Raw genomic sequence first — 22395 nt, 5'->3', positions numbered from 1 at the left:
TTCTGGTTTTGTTGGATCTCATATGGGACAGAACGATGACCGGCCTAGGGGCGTGCACACAGCGAGGTCGGCTGATCACTTTGCATCAAGTGGTATCAGATAGAGCGCATGCGCTGGTATTGGATTGTGCTGAGCGAGAACGAGATGCTGGTGTGTTCGAGCCAGATCACTATGGCCAATGAAGCAGGCGGCCGTGCTCTTCACGGTGTGCGCTCTCGCTCAGACGAAGCGTCGTGTCTCGGCTGGGGCGAAGAGACGGGCGAGAAGGGAGAGAACATATCAGGCCTGGACCAGGTCTCTGCAGCTTCGGAAGGGCGCAGATAAGCAGGCAGCGCTGATCGAGGTGCGCCACCTGGCTGATTCCAAGGCTGTGATTGAGGCCTCGCGGAGAGGGGCAGAGACGGAGGCTGCGGTTGCGGTTGCGGTTGCGGTTCCGCTTGCTGCACAGAGTAGTGAGTGGTGTCGTACGTCTGGCTACGCACGCGCTCGGTACTGTCGACGCGGTACGACCCCCCGGTCTGGACCGCACTTGGAGCGCGAATGCCAAAGGAAGCAAAGCGATCAGCGAGCTCACTTGCACCCTGTTGAGCAGTAGTTGGACTTGATGCGCCTCGCCCGAGCGACTGAAGCAAGGCCTCCAAGTGATGCTGCACCTCAGCAGGGTTGATTCCCGAACGCTGTCCACCATGCGCTTGGAAATCTTCGCGCGGCCTTTGCTGCAAAAAGTCGGAGCTTGAGGAGACGCCGGGTATCGGACCGTTTTGCTCATTGTGGGTGCTCGCGCCTGATGGCAGCGGAAGGCTAGAGTGGGAGCTGAGGCCAGTGCCGATTGGTAGGGGCGGCGCTGCGCCATTGGTGGAACTGGTTCCGTGGCCAGCTAAGTTGCTATTACCTTGGGCTGCGGCTTCTGAGAAAGCTGACAGGTGACGTAGCAAGTCAGACGTCGGTAGCGCTGCTGGTGTGGACGCAGAAGGGGCCGCTAGTGGGCGAGCGTTTTGTACGGCGCTCAGTGCGGAGCTGAGGCCTGCCAATTGTGTGAGCTGCTGCGCATTCAAGCTCCCTAGACCGCTCAAATTTGCAAGCTGTCCGATTTGGGTAGCCTGGGCTGCAGCATTAGCTGCAGCGGCTGCAGCTTTATCACCTTGACTTCGGCCCCAACTCAGTCGAATACGACCTCCGCCAATTGGAAAGCCCTGCATTCGCTCAATCGCTCTTTGAGCATCCCCTTTGTTGACAAATTGAACGAAACCGCAACCTTTGCCAGGAGGAATCTTGACGTAGGTGATCTCCCCAAATGGTACGAAGAACGTCTTGAGCGTCTCCTCGGAGATCAGGCTCGATAGCCCACCGACGAAGACAGTCGTATTGTTTGGGTCCATCGCGCTATTGGTTCCTCCCATGCTGGGCATCTCTGACACCGGCTCTAATTTTGCTGGCATGGTCGGTGGAGGCAGTATAGACACCGCGACCTCGCTACGTGAGGCTGAGAAAGGGAGTGGCGACTGAACTCCGTAACCAGTAGCTGCTCCGTACTCGTCGCCGACGCGGGCCGCACCGCCTGGCGGAGCGGATATGCCATCTTGGTGTCCAGCATAGAAGGACGCATCAATCCCTAACGGGTAATTTGGGGCCGGGCCTGGTCCCGGCGGCACAGGCCTCCCAGCAGTCGTATACACTGATTGCGCGTTGGCGTACGCTTCCCGTGGTCCACCTGATCTTAGCCCGTCCACTGCGCTCGATGGTGCTGTTAGAGGCGAGCCTGCCCCGCTCGAATTGCGATTCTTGGGTGTGGCCGTGCAGACCCGCAGTGGTCGACCCGGGCCAAGACCACTTGCCGGAGTAATCACCACGCCTTGCATCTCTGTGAGCGCGCGATTGCAGTCCTCCACGTCCACAAATCGAACAAATCCAAAGCCTCGAGATGCTCCGGTACTCGGGTCCGTCATGATCTGCAGCATCAAGAGGAGTCTCAGCAACATCTCCCGGACTTGAAGGCACAGAAGACACCTCTCACCTTGGCAGACTTGGTGCTCCTGAAAGGTGCGGGGCCCCACCGGAGAGGCGGACTGTAGTCGCCCCGAGCTTGCTGTGCATGTGCTCTGGCAATGGAGATAGGATGACTCGGTGGGTAAAGCGGTGGGCTCAAGAAAGAAGACACCAGATCTTCCTCTAGAACGTGTGGGCCTGCAAGGCATCCCGGCCCTCTTCAGCGAAGCCCGGGCAATGGGAAGGCGTGACCTGCAATGACGGCACTCACTGAGATCACCCACGAAGATGCTGAATTCCGTTTCGCCGCCGACTGCGGCAGCTTCGCTCAAAGGCCGCGTCTGTGCGTGGAGGCTCGGGTGAGCTGCACGCTGCGCAGTGATTGCCGAAGGACTTTGTGGCGTCGGGAATGCATAGCGCTCCGCTCTTGAAGCGGTCCAACCAGCAGAATGACAGCTTGGAAATGGCGCGGCGGGCTCTGCGACTGTCCCTGATGGCGACCAGGCATGAGGACGTTGTCCACCCCTGTAGAGATGTGCGGGGATAGCATGAATCAGTAGGCCGTTCCGGTCGTGCCCACGTTGGCCCACTTACGGATGTGATCCGACTTCCAGCTCTCCGCTCCTCATCGACGAGGTTGGGCCAAACCACGGCCCTTGGGCAGATCCGTCGTAGCCGACGAAGCGGGACAAGGACGCTGCAGTAGGAGAGTGATGTGCTGTAGGCCACGCGCGCGAACCCGAAGACGACACCTTAGCATCGTGCGCCGATTGCTGATTATCGAACGGAGCGTAACCTTGGTGCGAGGCTGTCGGGTACTGTTGCTGCCAGTCGTGGATGGCACCGGAGTATCTACTGTTGACGTGATGCGCCTGAAATCCATCTACAGAGCCCCCAAGATCCATTTGATTGGACACTTGAGGATTTGCGTGCGAGTAGTCGCGGTGAACATGACGCTCTGCAAGGGGATTGACATCTTGAACCTCTCGACCTGGGCGGTGACCTTCAATGCAAGCTGAGACTTTGTCATACCGCACATCCAGAGGTCCCGTCGAGCTCTGCTGCGATGCTGAGCTGCTCGAGTGACTTATCTTGGACGGTGGTCGAGATTCCTGACCAAGACCGAGCGGGCTGCCAGATGCTCCAGGACTAGAGGCCTTGGAAGGAGACGACAGTTCCGGCTGCCGAGGATCTAGCCTACCACCAAAGCTATGGCGTGCGTTGACTTTCTCATGTCCCAAAGGCAAGAGTGTATCTTCTCTTGATGCCGCGCATATGGGAGCAGGCAGCTCCGCTTCCAGCCCTGGTGGCTTCAAATGAGGTGGCATAGAGTCCATGGTGGGTCGTTCGAAAGCGGTAGCGCAGCACGCCTCCGCGAAAGCCTGAGGCGTCCTCGAAGGTCGTGGCAGGACCAAAGGCGATTTCGGTAGTCACACTTGCGAGTCCAGATGGCAAGTGCGTCTATGGAGTGATTGTACAAGTGCAAAGTGGCGCAGATGGCAGTCCCTCGATCGACAGCTTCTCTTCTGAAGCTATATGGACCGCAAGGAAGCTGATGAAGTACCGATCAGTTGTGCGATGAAGTACCGACGCGTGTACGCTGTGACTGATTTGGACGGCATCGAGATGAAGATGAGCGCGCACAGTTCTTTCCCGTTCGCCAGCTCCGCCGTTGATGTGAGGCAGACAAGGTGCCCGATGGTTCCCCTAGATGAAGAGCCGCGGTCAGCCCAGGTGGCGAGCGACAAGGTCGGACCAGATCGAGATTGTTAGAGGAGCTGATGTGCCGACAGCAGCAGTCCTTCGCGAGGGGCAACTTAAATGTACGCCCACCGTTGTGCAGACAGCAGGACTCTGAATTCAACAGAGACGCTTGTTATGATAAGTGCTCAGGCAGCCCAGGACTTGTACCCAGACTGGCCAGTCGTGATTGCTGCTACAAGGCTAGATTACCAAGCAGCAGCAGCGCACAGCTTTCCTGGATCGCTGATCCAAAACAGATGGCAGTCATGCAGTAGACGCCATGCATGTGTTTCTCCTATAGTCTAAGGTCGAGTGTCTTGCCGCGGCCTGGGAATGTCGCACCTCAGGTGACACTAATGCTGCGATTTGCTTAATTGTGAAGTTGATGCTGGTGCAGAGCTACGACCTTGAGTTCCCCGTATCAGCGTTGTCGAATTGACTGAGCTGCGGGTATTTTTTTTGTGATGGATGGGGGAATCACGTGAATAGCGATACCATCCGGACTGTGAACGAATCTCTCTGTGCGCTGACCAGAGCGCAAGCGAGGCTGGCGAAGGTGAGAGAGAAACGCACGACTGTTGAGCACCCGACAGGAGTTGGGAGTCGTGAGTCACAAGCGTGAATTTGGGAACTCGATCTTGTGAATATCGAGGTCTGCTGCTGGCAAGTCTGTCTGCGCTAGGTCTGATCCGTGATCAAGACCGAGGCGGAGTTAGTCAGAGCTATGTTTTGCGTTGCCGGCTGGCAGCCGAGCCATGGGTTCAAAGGAGCTTCGTCGATACGAGCTCGACAGTAGTGACGAGCAAGTGATCTTTTGATGAGTATCTCGTCGTCCCCACAGCGTAGACTTCAGGGCGTCGCCCAAGATATCTTCCCATCAGTCCCAAACAGAAGAGTTCATGGACCGGCCACGACCTGAAGTAGCACTTCGCTCCGACTAGGAGAAAGTCGCTGTTGCTCGTGAGTCTTTGGTAACTTGACGTCTATTCAGAGAGTTGCTGTTGCTCGGTATCTCACCGATAAGCTTGGCGATGAGCTCGCAGAGATCGTCGATCGAAGACGAGGCCGAGAAAGAAGCGTCGAGAAGAGTTGTAAGTTTACTGCAAGGCCGGGAAAAAAACGCGAAAGATATTTCGAGACAGCACTGTCGGGTGTGTGGGCTTGTCGCTCGGACCCGCAAGCGAGAAGTGGCTTGCAAAGGTCGTAAAGATGTGGTGTAGTAGAAGGTCTGTACTTGGACGCAAGGGATCTGTGCTGCTACGTGTATTGGCAGCCAAGAAGTGAGGATCGCTATTCGTGAGATGATTCCTGCCCCACACGTGGATTGGATGAGCAGCAAGAGGGGGCATGGAGAGATTAGGCAAAAGTCTGACTCAGGCGCGTCTCGACCCGTGCATTCACGCAAAAATCCAGCAAACGAGCTTTACATTTTCATCCCATGCGCCAGGATCATCTTGTCCACACTCCTCCGTCTGACCCTTCATTTCCCAGACCCTGGCCACGCTGTTGTGCGGTCAGACTCACTGGTTCTCAATACGTGTTGATCGGGTCAGAGGTGGTAAACTACGCGAAAAGTGCCCACCCGCTTGGAAAGAGGGCCAACTAATTCGATCACACCAGGCAGGATCTTCAGACACCGTTCGTCGGGATCGCCCGCGACGCAACAGAGGCTATCTGTCTCCCTCAACCGACCCACATGACAGAGCAAAGGGTTGGGCTTTTGAACAGCATCTAATGCATCTAATTCACAATTCTATCGCCTCGAAGCATTTCTGCCCAAGTTACGCACCACATCCCGCACTTGGGGCTACACGAAGCTTTGACGCACCGAATCGCGACTTCGTGGCTCATGCGAGCGCAGAGATTGGGACAGCTCATCTCCCGCTAGCAGAGGCGCAAAAGGAGCTATTTCCGTGATTAGCAAGTCGCAAAGCGCAGCGAATTTCTTCAACAAGGCCCACAGGCACAACAGCATGCAATCACGAATATTGGATTAGTCCGAGGCGGATCGTCGACGACGTCGCTGGCTCCAAAGTGAGCTCTGCTGCGACGGTCGACTTGGAGGCGACATCGCCGCGTTCCGCTGCAGCTTCGGCACCAAAGTCCAGGCTTCGATGCATCTGCGGCTGAGGTGGCGTTCTCCACGGCGATCGCTTTCGACCATGCTCTGCAGCTCATGCACAGAGCTGACTCTGCAGAGAGAGACCCTCGGCCCAGGCGCCGCCTAGAACTAGAGCCTTGACACCGAACTCTCGCGCAGCGGCGTCAAGACCCCAAGTGAAAGCCAGCAGCCAGCAGGCGTGAGTGTTGTAGCATCAGCCTTTCCTGAACTTCGAGGAGTGCCCCAGTGCCACGGCCATGACGTGCTGATTCCCTGACACTTACGAGCACAGTCACATGCTACAGTAGTACCTCTCGCGAGTGTGCAGGAAGGCTTGACGACCACGCTTGCAGGTTCCTGCCGAACGCTCATGCAGAGAACAGATTGCCGAGGGTCAACGAAATTCTCCGATCTCGCAGTAGGTTGGATCAAGCGACTATTGGTTGGCAACTACTGACTGGACTGTGCTTGTCCTTTGAGAGCGCAACGTGCCATCGCTCTCGAAGAGACGGCTCGTGGACATGCATTCGCCCCTCGCGGCACTTGATCACATTCAGCGGTAGTCGACAAGAAGACTCGCGAGACTAAGAAGACGAGCACTCTCCCATTCGACCCGCCACCCTTCGTGCTTTTTCTTCTTGAGCTTGACTTGTGCGACTTCGCTGGGCACTTAGAACGCATTCCGAAGTGCATCAGCCTTCAACGTTCTACTCTCCTTGATATTTCACGAGCCTTCACTTTCTTCAGGAATCTTTTTGGACTCTTATCGAGGCTCGTGCCGGCGCTCGGTCTGAAGCCTCGCAATTTGAATCATCGCAGCAAGTCTCTCTAATCTGTCACATGTCGCTAATTTTGGTCCGTGCAATCACGCGCGGTCCAAAGTTAGACCAAGTCCGCTGAGGTGGGGATGCAGATAATGTCGAACGTCATCGAAGGTCCTCCGCCCTTGGCTTGTTCGTTGACACATGAAGGCAAGGACAGAAAGCTGTCACGACGGACCGTGTCGCTTCAGCCATTGGCGGGCACGACGCCTTCCGATCGTACCTCCTCTCAAGCTTTTGCGCGCACTTTCTTAAATGGTCTCGTGCAAAGAATCGCGCGCCATCTCCCCACCCTCAGACACTACTTGCTCTTGCAGCCAAGCTCGCCTCTACGGCGGTCAAGCTCGACTAGGTTGCTGTACAGCTTCACGATTGACTGGTTCTGTAGCCGGGCGGACAGACAGCAGCCATTGGGAGCTGCATCGGCTTGATTGCGCGAATGGCGGCGCTTAGGGCAGGTGCGCCAGCTTGACGTTCCTTCTCCTAGTTTGATTGCCATCAGAAGGGACTTGTGAAATTATTTGCTCATTCGCCGCGCTCTCGAGTTTGAGTGGAAAGGGCTTCTCGATCGCCTCTGGAGTGCCCACGAGTCGCGGCGATGCTCGCGACCACGCACCTTTGAAAGTCCGACGTCCCTGCTGTACAGTAGGCACCAAATAAGACTCGTGACTGCCATGCATACGGGACGTTGCGTCCCTGCCTATCCTCAGGCAGGCGAGCAAGATCACACAGCGGCGCCGATAAAGAACGATCCTCTAAGCGAGGCCATGGAACCTCGGCAAAATCCAACAGGGACGGAAATTCGTCCCACATCCGAATGAGAATTGTGAATCTTGAATGCAATAATTGTTTTAATAATACGATGGATTTGCGCACACGAACAGTCCTTATTGAGTCAAAGAGTCACGAGTGATTCACGTGATTGTCGGAATTTTCCAAGATATAGACGCCTCAGGCGCATGAATCTATATATCGCTTGGCTTCCATGCACCAGGGTCGGGCCTGACGCCCAACCCGCTGCGAGAACCGATCTTTGGACGAGAGATGGAGCCTTCGGTGCTCCCGCCTGCGTGCCTCGAACATGAGAACCACTCACGGATCCGTGGATAGATCGTGAATGCCGAGTCGTCCTCGTGACGCAATCGACTTAGGCGTGGATCGCGGGCTCTTCAACTGGATCGAGAGTCACAGTATTCATTACCGTGAATACTAGCATAGGCTTCCGTGGGGTTTGTGCCTAGATGCTCATCTCAAGACTGGGAACCTAATCATCTCAAAAGTCCGCCAATCGTGACTTGCAATGTTGCGTTCCTCAATGCTAGCAATTTCACACGCTCAGAGCTATCGCGCCATGGGTTCGGATCGACGAAGCGTTGGCAGACGAAAGAGACACGACACGCGGAGGGCAGAAGCAGGAGCACGACGATGTGGTGCTACAAGCAGTTGCCGGACTCACTCGTAGTCAAGGATCCTGGCTTCTCCCTCTAGCTAAGAGGGTGAGTGGCTGCATGGACGATGCTCCAGATGCCATTTGACCGCCGCTCGAATTTGATGAGGTGGGCCGAGGAACATAGTCACTTGTACATGTTGCCGCGCTCCTTGCCTGGCCAGCTGTCGCTGGATTCAGACATCATGACGAAGCCGGCGAATGCAGTAGAAGAGGCGCGGGCCATTTACCCTCCGCACGGGCTCCCCTTCGAGCTTGCACTTGCAAGAGCGCTCTGCGCGAATACCCAAGTTCTTCTGATAGTATTTGGGTGCTAGCCGTCTTATAGTCCTCGCTTTTGACCGCCTTGGTAAGTAGTGGGACTGTTGCTAGTCACGAATCACACTCAAGACTGTGCGCGTCACAAAGCGCTGAAATACTGGATAGTGTAACCTTTCCACGGCAAGGTTCCACTCCATCACAGCTGTTGATCGCCGAGACCTAATAATCGCAAAAATTAACACGAAACGGTCGGGACCTTGACATGCGGTCCAGATTGTCAGTGCTAGAGCAAAAGAAGACTAAGCATGCTCGATCCGAATCGCTCAGTGACGACCAGTCTCAAGCTAGCTTGCGAAGGCTAGAGATGTGCCCATGATAAAATTTTGGCGTTGCAACCGTCAGCGAGGAAATCCGGCATTCAACCCTTACATCTCCTATCTAACTTTCAGCTTTGCTGGCGCGCGGGTCGTTGTCGATTGGGACAGCGACTACGCATCAAGGGCAGTCCTATCGGCGCAAGGCTTGTCCAGGAGGCGGACAGGGCAAGTGCAAGCGCCTTGGTGGCCCGGTTCCGGAGATACAGAATGGATCTGGCTTGGACTGAGCCTTGTTTGACGTACACATGACCCCAGACATTCGGACCACTCTTCTGCAAACCCGGAAGGAAGTCATTGAATGCTGGTCTTAAGGCTGGTGTATCATTTTATGGGGCAAGACGGCGAACTTTTGCAGAGTACGATCGCTTGCGTGGTCACGAAGTTGTTGATTCTACGAGCCGAACGGAAACGGGAGAGGCCAATATGGTCTGATGCAGCGCTTGGCGAACACATTCAGAGGTCTCCGTCGTCTTCATCTGGAAGAGGCGCGGCGGCAGCCTGACAAATATCGAACGGAACTTGATGAGCGGCCGACCCTTGACACTGGTAGGTCTCCACCCAGTACTCACCACCTCGAGCTCCTTGTTGTAAGCAGCCATGAGCGCTTCATCGACCTGTACCTCGGGAGGCGCAAGAGCTGGTGCAGCGGCGAACTCCAGCGCTGGGTTGCCCACGAGCTTGCGGGCGAGCCACAAGAAGGGCTTCTCGAAGTTGTAGTTCGACTTGGCACTGATCTCAAAGTATTGCAAGTTCTTCTTTCTGTGGAAAGTGACGGCACCTGTCTTTACTTTTCGCTCCTGTCATGTCGTGAAAGAGTCAAGAGGGTCAGAGAAGCTTTACCTTTCGCAACCACCTTTGCAACCTTTACTTCCAGGGACTGTATGCGCCTAAAGCTGAACTCACCTTCACATCGACCTTGTTGCCACAGAGGACAATGGGAATGTTCTCGCAGACACGCTCAAGGTCCCTGTGCCAGTTGGGAACGTTCTTGTAGGTGATGCGGCCAGTTACGTCGAACATGATAATGCCGCATTGTCCCTGAATGTAGTAGCCATCACGCAGACCGCCAAACTTCTCCTGACCTGCAGTGTCCCAAACGTTGAAGACGATGGGTCCAAAGTTTGTGTGGAACTGGAGAGGGTGCACTTCCACACCCAGGGTCGCGATGTACTTCTTCTCAAACTCTCCGGTCAAGTGACGCTGTAGGGCGAGAAGGTTATGTATCAGCTGCCGTTCAATGAGTGAGCCCTACTCAGAAGCTGAGGAAGCAATCGCTCCCCCTTGTGGGCGTCGAGAGCGCCCCAAAGGAACGAGCCAGAGAGGCGCGCCTCTCAAAGCTACGACCCGAAAAAGCTGCTAGGCTGATTAAATGCGAGTTGTCACCTCGTTGCACTTTCGCTACCATTCGTAGGTACCACGAGCGTCTTAGCGCGATGGCGAATGGACACTTGATGCAGCGTATTGATGGCTTGTGAGGTGGCTGCAGTGGGCAAACGCGGCACCAGCTGCAACCAAGGCGCGCCATCTCCGGTCCCGTCGAAGACTACGTAACCCCGTCGATGTGTCTAGAGCCTAGAGCCTCTCCTTATGCCAGCAGCTAGCAGCGTTGGCATGGTTCAGGCGCGTTTGTCTTACCTTGACGAAAGTGGTCTTGCCTGTTCCTCCATCGCCGACTGAGCGCATCGAAAAAGCCGGCGGGGACAGGAAGGTTGACAGGAGTGCAAAACGGCGGATTGCGGCTGTGTAAGCCTCACATACGCGGCTGGAAATCGAGATCAAGTGAATCGTACGCACCAAGCACGAGCTTGAAGGCGGGCATCTCAGGAGTTGACTCAGCCATAATGGGCACTGGTATGCTTCAAGGTGCGCAATGGAAGACGGTCGCTTGGCGGAGCGATTGAATGCTGAATCGCGCGATAATCTGAGACGTGAGACGACAGTAAGCTATGCTTGATAGCGAAGGTGATGTAGATGGTGAGACGAGATAAAGTGTCTTTGTGATCATTCGCTCGCGTCTTTCTTGAAAACTTCGACGACATGGATCGAGGCGCTGCCGTGCCTGTCGAAGTTCGAGGGACGACGCGAGAAGGGCGTGCAGCAGATCGCCACGCAAGCCGGCGTCCGCCAGGGCGGCTCGCCACTCAAAAAATTGTTCAGCGGCTGCCATGCAGCGCGCGCACGCACGCGCACGGCGCGCACGCGAGCGAGCGAGCAACACCTGATGCTGCAGGGCTGCAGGCATGCTCGACTCGGCCGTCAACTCGAAGTCGCGGTGGACGCAGGGCTACAAGTCGTTGGCGCCAGTCACGTGGTCTAACACGCGTACTGTCAACATCGCGAAAGAACTTGACTTGACTGGAAGCAGCATGCAGCGGTGGAGTGACCTACGATCGAAATCGAGCGTTTCCCCAGGTCGACATTGTCCTCGACCATCGTAGCTTGCGCGTCCTCACACTTCATCATGGACATCTCGGGCTCTCCAGCAGCAGCGAGCGATGGGTCATATGAGCGCATAGACGCACCGAGCGCTCTGCACACGTGGTTCGCGGTGCCAGATGGATTCGAGCGCTTTCCTCCGACCCTCATTGCCCAGATCCGGGCACGCCAAGCCATCGACTTCCCAGATGGGCTCATCATTGATCGTTTGCTGGCACTGCTCATTCCAGGCCCTCAGTCCTTGAAGTATCCACCCGATGTGGATGATTTGGTGAATGCTACCTCAGAAGCCCTGGAGGAGGCAGAACCAAGCGCGAAGGCCAGGGTAAATGCGATTGTGTACTACTTCTTACTGGATCACGCGGCAGCCTTGAGAGCTCCAGATTGCGGTATCGACATCAACACGTCCGCTGAAGCTCAAGACCTGTCTACCAGACACAAGCAATTCTCGCAGACCGTTGGGTTACCCAAGCAGTATCAAAATGCCATCAAAGGCTACTTCTTGATGGAGAGAGGCCATTATAGAGTAAGTCTGCTCTAATCGTATGAACATGGTCTGGCTAGGGCAAGCTGCTAATATAATCAGGAGCTCCTAGGAAGCTCTGCCCCTTCTCTCAGGCGCGGATTTCCAACCGCTCTTGCAGCGTGCCTTGTCACCTCTAGGCGCAAGCGCGATTGGACCCTCAATGGCTGAACGAAGCTCACTCCTGCTAAGCTTGTACCGACTGTCGGCCACGAGTCCTACCGCTCCATCTCCCGCAGCCTCTGAAGCTCACTATAGGGCAGCGATATTCCAGCTAGAAAGTTTTGTCACAGCCACTGCGGTCGTCCAGGGTCTGCGTTCAGCATGGAAGACGACCGAGGCGCTCACCACTTTGGGCAAGAGTGGGACTGACGCAGAAAGGCAGTGCAAGCTCTCGCTTCTCAAGTGGGTTTTCATCGGTAGTAAGTGTCACCCCTACGCATAGGCTCCTGTGGCGGTGTTCTGCCTCCGCTCACCTTCCAGCTGCGATTCTTGGTCCAGCCCCCGTTCGCGTCGGCGCTGTTTCAGAGCTCCTAGGAATTTCGCTGTCTCCAGCGGATCAGCGACTGCTACACGAATTCGTGACTACCTCTTCCAACGGGCTGGATCAGCAATGCGCTACATTAGCTCTCGATACCCTCCTGGTACGGTACATTAATGCAGGAGATTACCTCTCTGCAGCTCGGCTAGCCGACACTGTCCCTGCTCCTCTGTACGACGAAGCCGGCGCAGGCGTCGAGGAAGCAAAGCGTGCTCGCACGCTTCGCGAAGGCCGGCGCAAGCTGGTCGAGGGTAGCAGGAACATCTTGCCCGACGTACAGCGGACGCTTCTGGAGATCCAAGAGGGTCTCTCTACCGAGCACAAGCGAGGGGCCTTAGCAAACACCGCGGGGGTCGGAGAAGACTCTGATCAAGAAATGGCAATGTCGTGGGAAGCTGTCGGGCGCTCGGCAGCGCTTTCGCAGAAGAATCCACTACGTCCTCTGTCCGCCACGAGTGCTTTGCGGCAGCTTCCCTCCGTGGCTGATGCTCCTAGGGCTGCTTCGCATGCCACCGATCCTGTCGGGTCGCTGCTGCACGCCGTAGTCAGAAACAGTCCTAACAGAAGGAGCAATAGTGCGGAAGATGGTTTGCCCCCAGAAGGACGGCAATTGGGCTCAGGGGTGAGCTTCCTAGACAAGCGCAGCGCAGACAGCAAGGCCGCCAGTCCGTTTGGAGGTTCCTCCTTGCGAGAGTCTCTACAGAAGCCCCGACACAGTAAATCCTCGCCCGGCACCCCTAGCCGCACCTTTGATGGTCAGCAGTCCCGTAACTTACTGATTTCTCAGTCTCCTTTTGCGGGGCCACCGAGAGGTCAGCGCTCTGCTACCGGGACTGCGCCTTATCGCCGGTCGTCAGGCACACCTGATGCTATTCAAACAGATGCACCCCCTAGAGCCAGTCCTTTTGCTTCGTCTCAAGGGAGAGTCCCATCGCACGGAGCTGCCAGAGTTCTCTCCTCGCTCAGGCGTCGAGCTCCTTCCCCTTCTCCGCCAGCAGATGCAGAGATGGAGGACGGCGATGCGGACCCGGAGCCTGAGAGGCCCCAGCGACGCGGGGTGGCGCGTCCAAGAAAGCGAACACAGGCGGTAACACAGACCTCACACGCGGATCCTACCTCTGAGGCAGAAGAAGTTCCCGGCGGCTTTCCAGAATCCGAGGCTGTCTCAGCTACGAGTGTCGAACGTCGGCGCGCCGCTAGAGAGCCGGTGGAGCCGACCTCGATCAGCAACGCAAACGCGAGACCTCAGCGCAGAACGCGCCAAAGGTCAGCTGATCTCGATACGCTCTCAAGACACCAAGCTGCGCCGGATTCAGAGGTGGACGTAGGCAGAGGCTCTGCCCCTCTTACTCGCACACGAGGCGGAGCAACAAGGGCGACATCCACCAAGGGCGAGTCATCTTCGGCACCAAGCGCCGAGGAAAGATCCGAACTCGCAGGTCAGGACACTCTAGCCGCGCTGCCGCAAACAAGATCCGCTCGTAGAGCCAGATCTACCCGTTCGAAAACGCCTTCGCGAGAGCCCGTCGAGCTGCGACGTTCTGTCAGGCTCAGTGTAGAGCCTGAGAATGCTGGAAGTGGACTGGAGCCCGAAGATCGTGATGAAGAAACTTCCCAAGCGGGAACACGTCGGAAGATCGCTGCTAACAGAGGGCCGAGTAGGAAGTTGCGCCCAGATGACGCTCGAACGAACGAGACTGATGAAGAGCTGGCACATGAGTCAGGAGGAGTTCGTACTAGAAGTGGCAAGTCCACTATGCCCGGTTCATTCTGAAGTCCCACTCCTGCGGTAGTACTTAGCATCGCTTTTGACGGTCGAAGCGTTTGCTGTCGAGCAGCTCAGGCGCTGTGCTGATGATTCTTGATTGTTGAATCTGATGCATCCAAATGCTGCCACCTCAACGATGAGTCTGCTTCACAGAGTCGTGATCATTCAGAATTCAAGATTGTGATCTTTCCGCCCCAAACATGTAGCGCACATGCTGCCCCTAGCTTCAAACCTCGCGTCGTGCCTGACACGTGACCCGCATGTAAAGATACACCAGTAAAAAAAATCGACGCCTAATCTTGAATATTCGTGATTCAAATTCGTGATTAATCGTGAACGTGTTCAAAAATTGATCTTGGCGCACCTGTCATGCGGTCTCGAAATCGCTCTCGTCCTGTTGGGGTCGCGCACCTCCTCATCCCATATCTCGACCCACGACTACGAGACTCGGGCAAATTGGGACCATCTTTGCGTGCTCGTCCCCGGCACCTTATTGGAAGTCGCCAGCGCCTCTGGCAGTGCTCTTGGCGGGCCGACCTGTGTGTCTATCTTAAACGCTGGATCAGCTCCAAAGCGCATGCAGGCGCGACTCACAACAAGCATTGCAACATTCTTTTGCTATGTCGACCTCCTTTGCCGTACAAGGATGCAGCAGCGCTCTCTGGAATTTGCTTACTCCAAGCTTGCATACTACCGCCTGGCACTGTTCAGCCAACCTTGCACCTGTCTCGAGGGCGCAGGTCGCCCAGGGCTCGAGAAGCGTACATCCAGGTTGCCCTGCGCGAGCCTTTCACGCCTCTCCAGACAGAGCCAAAGCCGAAGATGACAAAGGCATGAGAAAATCAGCAAGTCTTCTTGGCGGAAGTGGGGATGATCGGTCAAAGTCGCAAATAGAACGTGCTATCCGGCTAAAGGCCATCGAGCGCAGACGACCGCTGAGGAGTCGACCTCCTTCTTCCCAAGATAGGAGCACCGAGAAGGACAGAAGAAACGGAAGGGCCTTTCGCGACCAACTGATGGAGCTGGTGCGTGCGGCACAAAGTGATGCAGAAGGAAGCTATCGAAGAGGACTGGAGATGTGGGAGCAACGCCCGAAGCTTGGACCTAAGGATGAAATCCAAGCGTACAATCGGATGATAGCGCTCGCATCGCAAGCATCAAAGCCCTCGAAAGCCCTGGATTTAATTGAGCAGGTGAGTTTCACTCGAAAGCAGCTGTGAACAAAGCAATCGCTTACAGTACACCTCAATGCTTAGCTGAAGAAAGCCGGTCACGCTCCTGACGCGATCACGTATTCCGCGCTCTTTGCAGGTCCTCTTGCGGAACGCACGGGCAAGCATGCCACGTTGTGGCGCGCTTCCGACGGCACGAGGACAAGGATGCAGCAGAGACTGCACGACCACTTTACCGACTTGCTCGCTCTCGCCAAGAGGCTGGGTGCTGGAGGAACGGCCTCTATTTCTCCCAAGCCGCAGCTTCGAGGCGCGTCAACCCACACTCCTGCGCCGAGCCCAAATGCCGAGAGTTCGTCGAGCGAGAATTTACGGCACTTCACGAAGAGCACCAGGGCCATCTGCAATTATCTCTGGATGCTCGAAGCAGCTGATGAGATGGAAGAGGGGCCGAAGGTGTATGCGAATCTCTCGGCTTCGATTCCCGTACCGCCTAGGATTTTTCGCCAATCGCTATTGCATCGCAGGGTCCAGTTTGAAGATGGAACGGTGCCCTTGGCTTTAGCGCACGTTCTGTGTGAAGCGTGGTCGAATCTCCGTGCGCAATGGGAGTCAAATTACGAGCTCCTCAGGCGAGGCAAGGCGTCTTGGTGGGCTGTCGGAGACGAAAAGGAGTGGTACCATCTTAGCGTGATTGTTTACCAGCTGCTGAGAGTGGCATCTAGCGTGAGTTCCCGATCGCCAGAGCTTGCATGCATTTAGCCAAGTCTGAATGTACAGCCTACCGCTCCCGCGGCTCACCCCACGCTCGACAGAATGCTTTCATGAGCATGACAGAAAGTCAGCCGCTTCTGAAGTCCTTCGCGCTTTCGATCGTGGAATTCCTTGCAAAGCTCCAAGATTTTGACTTGAAGCACCAAGGCCAGATGCAAAGTATTGATTCGTCAAGTAGAGCAAAGGGGCTTCATCTCGCTGGAACTCGTGATACTGAAAAGCCTTCTGACAGCACAGGGAGCAGCTTTGTGGATGCCCAATGGGTGGACGACGGAAACGGAAAAATCATCTTCCGCATGTGCGTCGAGCACGGAGCCGTGGAGCTTCTCAGCAGTCTGTTGAGCAACCTGTCAGCCGACTCGGCTGCTAAGGTGGATTGGCCCTCTGATGACGCCATCAGCGTCTTCCTGCATCTCTGCCATTCCGAGGGAAAAGCTGAGGCTGCTCAGACACTCATCCACCTGCTTCGTCGGATTGTCGCGGTTTCTCGCGATACAATGCACCTTCGGCAGCCGTCATCTGAGGATGCTCGCAGACCGGCGATCCCCAAGGCGCCTTCTTTGGTCAAGCACATCGCCCTACTCTACCGCATCCACATGACTAATATCTACGCCTCTGCCGCACGCAGCACGGCGGCGGCCGAAATTGCCATTACCAAGTCCATTGAGCTTTTCAAAAGCGACCTCGACCTTGATCTCTCCAAAGGATCGGGCTACGGGACAGATGCTCATCGGTTGCGAGTTCAAGGGGCCGTGGTCGCCTTGATGCGCGCAAGAATACACGTCGCCGGCAACGCCAAACTCATTTTCGGAGTGACGCCTCAGTCCGAGGAAGAGGCCAATTCACTCGCTGCTCAGCTCATTTTGCGCGTCATACATGACAAGCTCATCCCTCTCGAGAGTCCGGATCTGATTCCAGATGCTACCTTCATACCACGCAAAAGACGGAAGGTCTCTTCCCCAGATGACACGCTTCTAGACGTTGTCGGGCTTGACGAGCGCACAAGGTCGCCCGATCAAATCATTCACGACGCTGTGCAGTCACTGAAGGAGCTCACTTCCATGGCAATCTCCAGCAATGGAGGAGCGTCACTAGACGAATTGGCGCTCTGGCAGCGGGTGCTTGTGCGAGCGCAAGCCGCTCTCGACCGCGTACATAGAAGTCCTTCAGACAAGCGCGCTGAGGGCAAGCCTCTGAATGAGGGCCCAAGGCGGCCTCGCGACACCAAGAATAGAGCATTCGAGCATAACGGCAAACTCTTTGGCAAACCTCGGCGTGACGCGAAGGAAGGCCTTCAACTGACAAAGGAGGATCTCAAAGAGCTCGAGATGTAACCTTACAAGACCCGTTCCCACCCCTTGCACCGCCTGTGTCACCCATATTCTTTGCTGCATCGCGCTGCGATTGCGACGATCAGAAGCTTGCGACTGGAGTAGATATATCTGAATACAGGTAACGTAGCCTCGACTATGAAAATGCTAGGCCTGACCAAAAGAGACCGTTGCGGCCGCGTTTGTGCTGGTTCGCGGGGATCTACTTCGCAGCACCGGCGCCGCACGCACGGAGAATGCATGCGCGCGCGTCTGAGCGCAATCGCAGCAATTTGGTAGCCGCGCTGCATGCATGCGGTGCGCTGTGACGACTCGGCGACCTGCCGCTTCGCGACGGTGTATGCGTGATCGAGAGGGACGTGTAGCTGTAGCTTGACCGGCCTGACTTCGTACCCCGCTTCAATGACAGCTCAGGCTACGATCTCAACCATATGCTATCCAACCATGCTGCTTTCTCCTGCATGAAGCGGCTCGTCGCAGTTCGCACTTCAAACTTCCGCAGCCAGAGTCATATCTCGCCCAAGGCGCGAGCCCCTCGGAGTCGTCGCCCACCTGGGCTCCGGAGCCTACGATCAGTCGCGTAACCACGTCCATCTCCTTGGCATTTCTGAACAGGACAGCCACTCTAGAACGCGGACAGCCTGCTCCAGCCCATGGTTCTCACCACTTCATCTTGCTCCCTATAAGATTATTGCCTCATCACCGGAAATTCCACTCCCCCCACCTTCCGGCGACACCTAGCACCTCGGTGGTCTCTTTCATGATATCTAGATAACCCAATCTTACCAGGCGACACATCGCATCGTCACCATCTGGGCGGCAACTCGCGTCTGATCGCGCATCGTTCCCTTCTACGCTGCTGGCAGCACATGCGACCCCGCCCAGCCAATATCTGCAGCCCCATTGAGCTTCTCTCAGGTGCTGTCCGGATTGGTGGAAAGGCTAGACTCGCTTTGGTCCACGCGCTACATTGTCCCACTTTCAGAGGACTGCGTCACCTCACCTAGCGCACGAGGGCTCACCAAACGAAAGCGGCCTGGTCATTCTCAAGACGACTCCCGACGTCATGACGTCTCTCACCACCATGTTCGTCGTGGGACCCGAGGAGTATGTGGAGTTCAATGAGACAATGGGCTCAAAGGCATTTTTGGAACACGTATGGGATCAGAGCCAAACTCCTCTGAGACACGAGGGTGAGTGGCACACCAGAGTCAAATGTGTCAAGCGATGCTTGATTCAGTCTTGTCTTGTCAATGCAGCAGTAAGCGCTCATGGTCCTGGTCCCGGTGCGAAGCTGAATGTTTGACCTAAATCACATGCGCTCGCAGATACCTCGGCTTCAGGCACTCATTTGCATGGCACCGGTGCGCGCATACATGGAGAGCCACCAAAGATCGAGTTTCCTACTGTCAAGCGTATCCGAGGCAAGGGCAACGCATACAAGGTCACCGGGAAGTTCATAACCTGGGATGAGCTAGCACGCATGAATCCTTTGGCAATATCCGCACCTCCGAGTCTGGACGTGTTTAGGTCCAGAGGAGCTCAAGTTGGACATGGGGAAAAGTTGCAGCCTGGTGCTTGGCTTGAGCAACCAAAGAAGCTGCGTGTAAAGCAGAGCGGCGAAGAGCAAAATGGGGCGCGAGGTAGCCACGAGAGCAAATACGCGCATGAGATCAGCGAAATGCAACACAACCACAATGACGACGGGCAAGTTGTCGAAATCCCGTTGGGCTCAGACGGAAGTGTAAGCAGCGATCAGGAGGAAGATCGCTCGGTGACCCCAAGGCCTGTGGTAAGCAAGGGCGGAGCCTTGACTCCCACTGTTTCGCTAGGGAGAAGGTCTGGACATTCGCTCTTTGAACGTCTTGGCATGGGCGAGGATTCGCATGCGGCACAAGCTAGCAGCACTGCGGACGTCTTGCCAGTTTCGATAGCCCCTTCCGCCACTCTGCCCTCCGACGCCAACGCGAGTGCCAGCTCAAGCACAGCGTCCAAGAGAAGGCCCACGCAAACGCTGCGGTTGCCTATTCCGCAAGGCATTGGTGCGGCTCGTGAGCAATCTGCTCCGCTGCGGACTCCGGTTGCGCAGACTCCATTGAGCGCAACGCATCCGCCGCCTATCACACCTTTGAAGCATGATAGACATTCTCGCATGGAGGTCATACCACTGACGCCCAATAGCGAAGCTCCTTACCCCAGTCCAGGCATTGGACAAGCGAAGGGACTCGGTCTTGGTGGTCTCGAGGGGCAAGTGCCGCAGACCCCCACAGAGTTGAGTACTTCAAGTAGCCTTGCCAACACTCTATGTACGCCAAGTGCTTCGCAGCCCGGCGTCCCTGGACTCTCCTCTACCAGACTTTTCGGTGGCAGCTCACCCCTTGGCCGACCTAGTGGATTGCCGGGACTAGCACGGAGCAGCTCTGGAGCGACTGGCGGGCTAGGTACACATGACGCTGTTCTGACACCCCCAAAGGCAGTGAGAACTCTCCCAGCGAGCTCTTCATCCGGCGCGCTTCACCCTATAGAAGCGGCTCTCGGCCACAGTCCCGGCAGGTCATCCAGCCCCAGCGCAGCTTCAAATCAGATTGAGGCCATGCTGGCTCGTTTGCGCTCAGCTAGGAGCGGCCTCGGCCAGGGCGGGAGCCTCGCGAGCAAGTGGGCATCGCCTGTCGCGAGCGAAAGGTCTTTGCCTGCCTCCCTGCCCCATAAGCTTTCTTCAGGGAGAGAGGAGGACCAGCAGGCCCTTTCATTGCGAAACGGCACCGCAAACCCAACTTCTGAGCCACCAACACAGTCTACTGCGTCAGCGACCACCGCTGCAAAACAGTCAAGTGACCACAGAGAGGCTCGAGACGGGCCAGACGTATCGGCTCGGGGCTCGACAGGTGCGAACGGTCCAGTTTCAGCACCATCCGAGCAGCAACAGCATTCCACTGCGCCATCCGGGCAACCAGGTGCAACCAGCTTCCAGGCGAATGGGAGCCAGAATAAGCCCAAGAATAGGCGAGCGAGAGGTCGAGCAACTTCAGAGCCTGACGACGAAACCGGCGCTGAAGATCCACAGGCATCCGCCACTCCGACGTTGACTTCAAGGAACGCCGCAGCAATCCGCGAGCTCGATCGATCATCTGTTCGGCAGAACATGTCCACTCCTGCCGACACCGGTAGCCGCTTTACAGAAGAATTCAAGGCTGCTACGGCGCCCGCACCACGTCCCCCACACTGCCCACCGCCTACATCCCCTAGGGAGTCAAGATCGTCCAAGTCTGGGGCCAAGAATCCTAGTGTTGACACATCTGCGTCTTTGCCCGGGCCTTCTGAACGCGGCCAAGATCTGCGCAATCTCACCAAAAGTCAAAGAAATACAGACCGTCAGGGTAAGAAAAAGGGCGCTCTTCTTGACGCCGCGGACAGCCACGAGATTGAGGCGCTAGACTACCAAGAAATGAGGCGTAGAAGTGGGAAACCATTACCCATGTCTAGTTGGGATGATGAAGGTGACGCGGCCGAGGGCACACCACCCTTAAATTTTACTATCGAACACGACTCAAGCGCCGGCAGAGCGCACACGATGAATCAGAGTATGGTAGGAACGAGCTCCGAGACGGTCGCACCACCGGTAGCATACCAGGGCGAGACCAAGCCAGCAAGTCTTCCCATCTCGGTCCCTAAAGAGCCTCGTTCGATGCGTGCTGCAAAGGCCCGACCGACGTTGCCGGCTGCAAATGCTTCAAAGGGTAGTCTCACCCAGGCAAAGACCGGCGGTCCTGCAGCAGAGGCAAATGAGACGAGGCACACTGATGTTCACGACAGAAATGTCGCGACTTCGGCAGTGGGAGTAAAGGAAGTATCCTCGGAAGAGATAAGCCCACGAAAGCACAATCACCCACAAGCTTGGGCTGACGACGATTCAGATGGCGACTCGCTACCCGAGTTGCCAGATGACTGGTCCGTCGCCACGCCAAAACAGCCGAAGACCGTTGCGGTACCACAAGCGGATGCGAATGTATTGAGAAGATCTTCCATCACCTCTAGCGCTGATGGCAGTCGGTCTTTGGCCGCTGGTTCTGTCAGCGAAGCCCCTTCGACGAATGCTGCTTCTCCAGAAGAGAAGTCTCGACGCGGCTCGAAGCGGGGTGGCAAGGGTCGGGGCAAAAAGTCTCAGCAGACATCGCAGTCAAAGTCAGAGCGTCCACTATCCGGTGCGACACCTGCACCGCAGAGTTCAGCGACCGAAGGCGCCCCCATGGGCATCAAAATTGCGGGACGTGCCGCAGAAGAGATTGTGCCTCGAGCACAAGGAGGCGCCGAGGACACATCTGGCGGACTGCGGATAGCAGGCAGCGCTTCGCATGCTGAGCGGGAAAGGTCACAGCCTATCAGCCCTCCAAAAGGTCCCAGAGCCGACCGAGTAAGAGGCAAGGCCTCCAACCTGTCTCTAGCCGCGGCTCAAACAGACCGCGTTCCGAATGGCGCAGGTCGACACTCAAATCCAAGCACACCTCGTTCAGCCAACAAGACACATTACCAGCAAGCAGAGATGCCCAAGTCAGCTACGTCTGAGGGATTTACGAGAAAGCAGCACCCACGAACAGCAGAACACGACCATCGGTCCCACGCCTCAAGACCGCATGGAAGACCGAGAATTGCCGGCGCTGATGGTGCCTTTGCCAGGCTCGCAGGCGGTGCTTTGGGCTCGAAAGCCTCCAAAGACCCGCTGAGTGGGCATTAAATGCTTGCACGGAGGGTGTGCAGAAGCCCATTGCTCGCGAAATAGTAGATCAGTCTCCACTGCTGCAAGCTAGGCTCGTTTCATTATTTTTGCTGTGTTTGCTTATCGTGTCCGTCATGCCTGTCCTGCAACCCTTCGCATCACACTGCAACAGCTCTCTGCAATATATTAATTTGCTATCGGAGTGCTGAGCTTGCGCAACTGACTGAATCCTTCAAGTCGCGAGCTCTGCCGAGTCTTCGAGAGTGAAGGATAAAGTGAAATTGTAAGGCTCAAGATGGATCAAGTTTCGGTTGTGATTGATGTTGGAGACTCATCAGCCTGACTGACTTCAGTCTTCAATGTCTGGCAAAGAAGGAAGATCACGTGTCGCACGCTTGAG

At 56.1% G+C, this 22395-nt stretch overlaps 6 protein-coding genes across 6 annotated transcripts; 3 read left to right on the top strand and 3 right to left on the bottom strand.

Moving 5' to 3' along the window:
* Positions 1-33: 33 nt before the first annotated feature.
* On the bottom strand, positions 34-3422 carry IE81DRAFT_108870 (hypothetical protein). Its single transcript, XM_025510070.1, has 4 exons — positions 2581-3422; positions 2258-2511; positions 2015-2184; positions 34-1949 (listed from the first exon to the last, which is right to left on the bottom strand). The coding sequence occupies exons 1-4, from the start codon at positions 3321-3323 to the stop codon at positions 201-203; spliced, it is 2916 nt and encodes a 971-aa protein (XP_025370180.1). The 5' UTR covers positions 3324-3422; the 3' UTR covers positions 34-200.
* A 2685-nt stretch (positions 3423-6107) lies between these two features.
* Positions 6108-6650, bottom strand: IE81DRAFT_322946 (hypothetical protein). Its single transcript, XM_025513789.1, has one exon. The coding sequence runs from the start codon at positions 6509-6511 to the stop codon at positions 6281-6283; it is 231 nt and encodes a 76-aa protein (XP_025370179.1). The 5' UTR covers positions 6512-6650; the 3' UTR covers positions 6108-6280.
* Positions 6651-8731: 2081 nt separating this feature from the next.
* IE81DRAFT_366194 (putative GSP1-GTP-binding protein of the ras superfamily) lies at positions 8732-10632 on the bottom strand. Its single transcript, XM_025516993.1, has 5 exons — positions 10531-10632; positions 10372-10409; positions 9640-9936; positions 9306-9533; positions 8732-9234 (listed from the first exon to the last, which is right to left on the bottom strand). The coding sequence occupies exons 1-5, from the start codon at positions 10574-10576 to the stop codon at positions 9190-9192; spliced, it is 654 nt and encodes a 217-aa protein (XP_025370178.1). The 5' UTR covers positions 10577-10632; the 3' UTR covers positions 8732-9189.
* Positions 10633-11137: 505 nt separating this feature from the next.
* IE81DRAFT_322943 (hypothetical protein) lies at positions 11138-14298 on the top strand. The gene is made up of 3 exons (XM_025513788.1): positions 11138-11698; positions 11769-12117; positions 12197-14298. The coding sequence occupies exons 1-3, from the start codon at positions 11198-11200 to the stop codon at positions 14008-14010; spliced, it is 2664 nt and encodes an 887-aa protein (XP_025370177.1). The 5' UTR covers positions 11138-11197; the 3' UTR covers positions 14011-14298.
* Positions 14299-14417: 119 nt separating this feature from the next.
* On the top strand, positions 14418-17379 carry IE81DRAFT_322942 (hypothetical protein). The gene is made up of 3 exons (XM_025513787.1): positions 14418-15197; positions 15261-15902; positions 15992-17379. Exons 1-3 carry the CDS (start codon positions 14625-14627, stop codon positions 17282-17284), a joined length of 2508 nt encoding a protein of 835 aa, XP_025370176.1. The 5' UTR covers positions 14418-14624; the 3' UTR covers positions 17285-17379.
* Positions 17380-18106: 727 nt separating this feature from the next.
* On the top strand, positions 18107-22183 carry IE81DRAFT_108776 (hypothetical protein). Its single transcript, XM_025510069.1, has 2 exons — positions 18107-18474; positions 18610-22183. The coding sequence occupies exons 1-2, from the start codon at positions 18348-18350 to the stop codon at positions 22011-22013; spliced, it is 3531 nt and encodes a 1176-aa protein (XP_025370175.1). The 5' UTR covers positions 18107-18347; the 3' UTR covers positions 22014-22183.
* The last annotated feature ends 212 nt before the right edge of the window (positions 22184-22395 follow it).

The sequence above is a fragment of the Ceraceosorus guamensis genome (assembly GCF_003144195.1).
Source record: "Ceraceosorus guamensis strain MCA 4658 unplaced genomic scaffold IE81scaffold_24, whole genome shotgun sequence".
Taxonomy (NCBI): domain Eukaryota; kingdom Fungi; phylum Basidiomycota; class Exobasidiomycetes; order Ceraceosorales; family Ceraceosoraceae; genus Ceraceosorus; species Ceraceosorus guamensis.
This window is presented reverse-complemented; position numbering and strand designations above follow the sequence as displayed.